General features: G+C 54.5%; 2 protein-coding genes across 6 annotated transcripts in view; one reads left to right on the forward strand and one right to left on the reverse strand.

Annotated features, from left to right (window-relative positions):
* SRGAP2 (SLIT-ROBO Rho GTPase activating protein 2) overlaps positions 1 to 2,531 on the reverse strand; it is a 92,661-nt gene extending 90,130 nt beyond the window's left edge. For 4 of the 5 annotated variants that reach the window (XM_040085430.2, XM_040085428.2, XM_040085426.2 and 1 more), the window contains exons 1-2: positions 2,466 to 2,531; positions 830 to 1,443 (exon numbers count right to left, since the gene is read on the reverse strand). Coding sequence is in view for 4 of the 5 variants with exons in the window: in XM_040085428.2 (XP_039941362.1) it covers positions 830 to 896 (67 nt within the window). In the remaining variant the exon portion in view is untranslated. Of the gene's footprint in view, positions 1 to 829; positions 1,444 to 2,151; positions 2,271 to 2,465 lie in introns of those variants that run through there. The other variant, XM_040085427.2, reaches the window with a different exon arrangement.
* A 348-nt stretch (positions 2,532 to 2,879) lies between these two features.
* Positions 2,880 to 6,916, forward strand: FAM72A (family with sequence similarity 72 member A). The gene is made up of 4 exons (XM_040085659.2): positions 2,880 to 3,158; positions 4,031 to 4,108; positions 5,322 to 5,446; positions 6,246 to 6,916. The coding sequence occupies exons 1-4, from the start codon at positions 3,007 to 3,009 to the stop codon at positions 6,338 to 6,340; spliced, it is 450 nt and encodes a 149-aa protein (XP_039941593.1). The 5' UTR covers positions 2,880 to 3,006; the 3' UTR covers positions 6,341 to 6,916.
* The last annotated feature ends 318 nt before the right edge of the window (positions 6,917 to 7,234 follow it).

A 7,234-nucleotide genomic window follows, 5' to 3' on the forward strand; every position in this document is an offset into this window, starting at 1 on the left:
CCGCAAAAATAAGCGGCTTGGAGGGGGGTGGGGCGTTTCACCAACCTTTTATTATTTTATTTTATTTTTTAACCTAGGGCACATGACGGCCTGAAACCCACCCAGCTGAATCGGGGTCGTTGCAAAGCCCACTGTTTAAAATCCGTTTATTTTTCCCTCTGATGATGGGAATGACGCTGCTGCACGAGTTTTATTCCATTCTGAGCGTGTGCATTTCTCTGTGTGTGTGTGTGTACACCCACACCCACACTGCAGCCTCGAGGTGTTACACTCCAGCACGGCAAGGAAAAGCAGGGAATATCACGGACTCACCCCGAGCAAAATCCCGAATAATGGAAGTTTCTAGCACAAGCAGCTTCCCGGGGACCCTGGAGCACAGTCCCCCATCAGCGGCCGTGGAAATATGCTCCTCTGACACTGCACAGATTGTTCCAAGATTCCCATGACAGGCGGAGGATTAAAAAGCAATTCCCTGCCTCTCATATTTCACATGCAAAGCCGCCTCTCTCGGAACGGCGGGCAGGAAAAGATGGATCTCCCCGAAGTCAAAAATGTGGGTATTCCATCCCAAAAAAATTAAAATAAAAATAAAAATAAAAAAAGCCCTCGCTGTGGCACCTCAAAATCGGCACCAGCAACGCAGGAGCTGCGCCGTGGGGACAGACACAGCGCTGCAAACCCGACCCAGCTTTGTGTTCCGAAAAAAGCCCTGCAAATTCCAGGCAATCTGCAAATGATTTCCCTCTTCCCCACCCAAACATCCACTGCAAACTCCCGCAGTCGCCAGGCAGGCTCGCAACGAAGGGATGGAAATGAAACCGTTCCTTACCTTTAACTTGAGTGTCATATTCAGCTATGATCTCCTTATCCTTTTTGAATTTTGCTGGCGACGTCATGTTTTCTTTCCCAAAAAGCTGAATAACCTCGAAAGAGATCCACCGGAACACGAGCTATAAAGGCAATTTTCGCTCCTCTCAGCACGATGCCTTTGGCTTTCTGCTCGTCCTTCCCTCCCCCCCACCCCGCGAAAAGGGGAAAAAAAATCAAAAATTCAGTCCATGGAGAGAGGGTGTGAGAGGGAGCACAGCAGCAGGAAAATGCAGATGTTGAGATCAGCGGATGGAAGAGGCAGCAGTTTTGTCTCCCTGCACCAAATCCTTGAGCAGCAGCATCAGCCTAGCGAGATCCTGCAGAGCCCCCAAAGGCTCTTCCTGATCCTCAATAGCACAGCCAGGGAGTGGAAGTCCTTCCGCACATGTTTTGTGTGGGTTTGGTTTGCCCTTTCTTTTCTTTTTTTTTTTTTTTTCCCTCTCTTCTGCTCTTCTCTCTTTTTTTTTTTTATTTTTTTTATTTATTTCTTTTAATAGGCTCGGAGATGATGCAAATCAAATCCCAAACGGGAGCAGCAGCAGAGGAGAAGAGAAGCAGCTTCGGTTTGCTCGCCTGCAAATACAAATAATAACAATAAATAATAATAATAAATATTTAGAAAATTACTGCTTCACAGCCCAAATCCGTGACGGGAAGCAAAGCTGCCCTGACACCCTGACATTGCAAATCGTCCTTTGAGCAGCAGCAGCAGCAGCAGCGTGAGGCTCCGACTGCAGCCCGGCCAGGTGACCGAGGGAACACGCCTACAGCGGGGACCGGGGCACGGCTCGGGGACAGCGGCTGCCTCGGGACGCGGCTCCCGGGGAACCGGGGGTGACTTGGGGAGCGAGTCCCGGGGGATGGTTTGGGGAGCAGGGGCTCCTTTGGGATGCTGCTCCCGGGGGAGCTGGCGCTAATTTGGGGCGCAGGTCCCGGGGGAGAATTCGGGGAGCGGCTCCCGGAGGAACGGGGCTCCTTTGGGGAACGGGAGCTCCTCGGGGAGCGGCTCCCGGGGGCGTGGGGGGTCCCTGCGGTGCGGGGCTCCCCCGGGCCGTGCCCCGCAGCATCCCCCGCTGCCCGCACCGCCGGCAGCCCCGGGCACACCGGGCGCGTCCCCGCCGGGCGGCTCCGCCCGCAGCTTCGCCCTCGTCGTTTTATTTTTTTGGTTTTTTTTTTCTTTTTACGGGGGGTGATTTAGGGTTTCTTCCAGAGCCCGCTGCGCTGTGCAGGGCGGGACACAACTTTTCCCCCCGTCTTTTCTTTTCAATTTGTATTCCTCACCCGTTTTTATGGGGGGCAGGGGGGGAAAAGGAGGGAGAGCGCGCGGCCGCAGCCCCCCGCGGAAGATGCGCGTACACGGGAGGAAGAAATAAATAAACACGGCACCCGCCGGATCCGCATCCCGCCCGGGAAGAACAATGCGGGCGGCGGGGAAAGGAAGCGTGGGGGGGTCCCGGAGGGGTGGGGGCCGGGGCTGGGGGGACGCGGCTCGGGGCGCCGGGGAGGCGGCGGGGCCGGCGGCGGAGGGCTGCCCGCAGCCCGCCGGGGGGTGGCACGGGAGGGCCGGGGGTCGGGCGGCCGGGCGGGGCGATTACCTGGGCACCGCGGAGCCGCCTCCCGCAGCCGGGCGTCCTCCGGCCGCTGGCGCCCGCCGCCCGGTCCCGCACCGGCCCGCCGCCGCCCCGCCCCGCCCAATGGGCGCGGAGCGCTGGGCAGGAGCGACGGGCGCCGCGACCAATCAGACCGCGCCGTGCCCCAGATGATCCCGCCCCCTGTTCCCGCCGCTTGGCGCCCGTGGCACAGCCCCGCCGGCGGAGCGCGCCGTGGGGGCGGGACGAAAGCGTGAGTGACAGCAGATGCGGCCAATAGCGGCGAGCCAAGGAGCGCTGTGCCGCCAATAGACAGGCGGGAGGGGTGGGGCCGCTGGATTTTTCAATGGGGTGGGCGTGGCCTGCGCTGCCCAATGAGAGGGCGCGGTCGGGAATTCAAACTGACAGGTGGGAGCGTGGCTTTGGCGCCGCACCGGGACGGGACCGGGACAGGGACCGGGATCGGAACCGGGACAGGACCGGGATCGGAACCGGGACAGGATCGGGACAGGATCGGGACCGGATCGGGACCGGGGTCCCACCCGCCATGTCCTCCAGCGGCTGCACCTTCGAGGATCGCTGCGTGAGCGTGCTGTGCTGCCGGTTCTGCCGGCAGGTGCTGAGCTCCCGGGGGATGCAGGCGGTGCTGCTGGCGGACACCGACACCGATCTCTACTCCACCGACATCCCGCCCTCGGGGTAAGCGCCGGCAAGGGGGAAAAGGGGCCCAGCGGGGGACGGGGTCCTGTCAGCCCCGGGGGACGCGGCTGGAGCGCTCTCAGCATCGCTCCAAATCCCGCTGTCACCGGGAGAACAGCACCGCAGAACACGGTTCACCCCATCCCTACATCTCCAGCCCCGGGGAATCCACGGCAGGATGGCAAAAAAGCGAGGATGCCCCGTGCAGGGCAAATCCAAACCCTGATTTAATCCATCCGTAGGGATGACACAGGCTCCGCAGCTCCTCCCGCTCCTTTCCGAAGCGAAAATTAGAATCTGAATTAAAGACCCGCAAACAGCACAAACCTGATCTGTCGCTGCTGCCAGGACTCTCCCCCAGCTCGGCTCAGCGCTGCTTTCCCATAGCCGGATTTGAATAGTAAGGAAATCAGGTTGTGAAATGACATGGTAATCAGAAAGTATGGGTTGGAGAGGAGATAAGGAATCAGAGGTTTGGGTTTAAACATCCCAGCCTCTGAGGTATTGTTCTGTTTCTGAGCCGGGATTTGGCAGCAGCTGGGGCCATGTCCCTGTCAGGGTCTGACTGACAGTGCCACACTGAGCCCGAGAGCCTCGGAGTACCAAGGCAAGTTCTGCTTTCTTGGGCTATTTTAAGAGGATTTTTGATACTCGTGCGAAGTCATGTGGGTCTCTTATTAAAGTTTCTATATGAGTAGGGCTGAGAGCCAAGAGGAAAACAGAAGCGTGTGTTCTCGGGAGGTTTAAACCACCCAGGAGCAAAGGCAGCATCTCTTTGTCGTGACCCTGTTGTGACTTCAGCCCGGTGTCATTGTAACGCTGAGGCCGAGATCAACCACAGCTCTCAACTTCTGTACATTTCCTTCCTCCAGAACTGTCGATTTCATCGGAAGCTGCTACTTCACTGAAATCTGCAAGTGCAAGCTGAAGAACATCGCCTGCCTGAAGTGGTGAGCGCACAACGGGTGGCACTGACGTGTCCCAGCCCCGCGTCCCCTCCTCGCCATCACCTCCTGCAGCTCGGGGACACGAAGGAACAGATTGCAAATTTAACGCTGCTGGGGAGAAACCCAGCCCACCGCTCCCGGGCAAAGGCTGCCAGGGTATTTCTGTGCGAGTCCCCGGTGGAAATGTGAAATGTGACAGCATTGTCAGGAGGCCGAGCCTCCCCAAAGCCTGTGTGCCACCTGCCCGACGAAATGTCTGCCTCAACACCGAGATATCTCTGCGAACCGGGCCCCAGCAAGAAGCAGTTACTCATCTGTTAATTAATAGAACATCCTCTTGGCAGATCGGGCTGTTGGGAGCAGATGGAACACGCTGTCGCTGAAGTTCTCCCAGTTCTTTTATCCTCCTTATTAATGCCTGATATTTAAGGGTGAAAACAACAACTCTCAAATAGCTCGCAGTTGTCTGAGAGAAGTCTTTCATTCCCCCAGTCATGATTTTTTTTACCTTTCTCAGATTGGAGCAATTTGTGGGGGGTTGTGACGGGGACGCATCGTTTTGGGTTTTAGACGGAAGTAGAGAACCAGAAATATCAGAGCACAGGAAAATGGATAAATGGCTATTGTGCTTTCTAGGAGTGTTGATAAGGGTCAGTAATCAGGCCCAGAGAAGCTGTGGCTGCTCCATCCCCATCCCTGAAGTGCCCAAGGTTGGAGCACCTGGGCCAGCGGAAGATATCCCTGCCCAAGGCAGGGGGTGGAACTGGATGAGATTTAAGATCCTTTCCAACTCAAACCATTCCATAATCCTCAGTTTCCTCACTCCTCACGGCTGGCACCCTCCTGTGCACGGTGCTCGTGTGCAGGTGGATTTGGGGTGTGAGGAACTTCTCTGCTGGTTGGAATCACTGGTCTTCCACAGGAAAACAAACAAAGAAATCCACCAGCATTTGTCAGCATGTAAACTAACCTGGCTTACACAATTTAGGTTACTAAACGCTTCTCTGTGTGCCAAAGATCTAAAACTCAGATATTCTGTAACTCCCAGCAGATGTTCCCTAAATATTTAAGATACTTGTTTAACCCTGTTGCCTCAACTCTACCAAAACACCAGCGTCACATAAACGATCCGGCAGCGGGGCTGCTGAGCTGGAGCTGGAAAAAGCCACCGAGCTCCACCTTCTCCCCAGGCTCACTCCTTCCCTTGCCTTTCCAGTGGGAACGTCGTTGGCTACCACGTGATTTGTCCCTGCAAGCCCTGCCTGCTGTCCTGCAACAACGGCCACCTCTGGATGTTCCACAGCCAGGCGGTGTTCGGCGTCGACAGGCTCGACCCCTCCGGTGAGGGACACCTCTCTTTCCTTCCCTTCCCCTAAAATCCCCGTTCCCCACCCCAACGAGGCGTCCCAAAACCTTTGGAGGGAGGCTGGGGCACGAGGGATGATCCAGAAAACCACCGGGGTGGAGGCAGCTGTGAATGAGGATTTCGGCGTGACTCGCTCTCAGCCTCCTCCTCTGTGGGCATAACTCAGGATTTTCTGCAGCAAGGCCCCCGCCAGGATAAACACAGGTTTATTTATAGTGGTGGGGACGGCTTTACTGCGCTGTCAGGCAGCTGTCAGGGGACAGCTCTCATTTTATTTCTTTTTTTTTTTTTGGGTGAGCCACGTTGTCACTTTGACCCTCCCCGCGTCCTCCTCAGCTGGAATCGCAGCTCCTGCATCCTGGTGGGAGCGGTGCCAAGTGTCAGGGAGGGCTGGATCCTCAGGAATGCGCAGCTCCCCGATGAAACCACCGGGGAAACTCCCTGCCCCAACCTCGCAGTGTCACCCGTGCCCTCGGATCCACGCTGCTCACAAACAAACCTTTGCCAAGAGCCGCCAGGGTTGGTTGTGGAGATGTTTCCGTGGGCAGGGGTTCATCCTCTGAACTGGGCTGAAAACAAACAAAAAAATAAGCAACACCACTCCCAAGATCACTTAGAAGGAAGGTAGAAAATAGATTTATTCATCAGGAACGTGACTTCCTGGGCTTTGCAGGGGTTGTTTTCTCTCAAAATAGATGGTTGTGCAACTTCGAAATAAGTCCACAATCCAAAAATACCCTTTTTTCCCCCCCTCCTTTGTCTCTTTCCCACCAGGTGTGAACGTATTGCTCTGGGGCAACCTGCCAGATTTGGAGGAGAGCACAGAAGAAGACACGTCCTGCGCCTCTGAGGAGGAGTACATCAGATGAACGTCACCTGCAGGATCTCCCCTCCACTTGTGGCCTGCTTGGTTTGGATTTATTTAATTTCACCTGATGGCCCATCAGAGCTCAAACAACAAGGGGGAAAAAAACCCAGGAAATCTGGGAAAAAAATCCCAAAAAAAGGAATTCTTCTTGCTCTTTCCCTGTAACCCTCCCTGGACTCCATACACCTTGGAAATGCGAACACAGAGTGCATTTACCGAGCTCTGTTTTGCTTTTTATTCTTAACCCTCTACAGCTGATAATCCTTCTTTTCTCCTTCCCTAAAGCACTTTTCACAGAGCAAAACCTCTCAGCTGCTTTCAGCTCAATTAAAAAAAACCCTTCAGGAATAATCTGCCAGGTCGGGGGAGCTCTGGAAGAGCTCGGCTCTGTGGCTCAGAGTTCTGCTGCTCTGGCTCTGTGATCTGCTGCTCTTCGCAGCTTCTCTGCACCCCAGGGTGCTCCTGAATGCGCCCTGGGAAGCCTCTTAGAGCCCCTCCGTCTCTATTGTTCAATACTTTCAGGATTCTGTCTCCACAGAGATCGAGTTCATGTTTTTTCTCCCCGATAAAACATAAATCCTGCAGTTTCTTAGTAAAAAATTCAGGGCTACACTGGAGTTTTTCTTCAGGGCAGCAATAAAACCCATCCACTTTCATTTATATATATATATATATATATATTTTTTTTTTTCCCTCTCCAAAACAAAACTCACTCGTGAAATTGGGTCTTTTTAGAGAAAAAAAAAAAAAAAATCCATCCTGAATTTTTTTTTTTTTTCCCCAGGATGAAAAATCTGGTTCCTGTAGGTAATGAATTCAAAGCTCATTTTCTGAGTTCTTAACAAACCATGATGTTTCATTTCTAAGTACTGTCCCCTTCAGCTACTCACCTGAA

Source organism: Hirundo rustica, chromosome 24, assembly GCF_015227805.2.
Source record: "Hirundo rustica isolate bHirRus1 chromosome 24, bHirRus1.pri.v3, whole genome shotgun sequence".
NCBI lineage: Eukaryota > Metazoa > Chordata > Aves > Passeriformes > Hirundinidae > Hirundo > Hirundo rustica.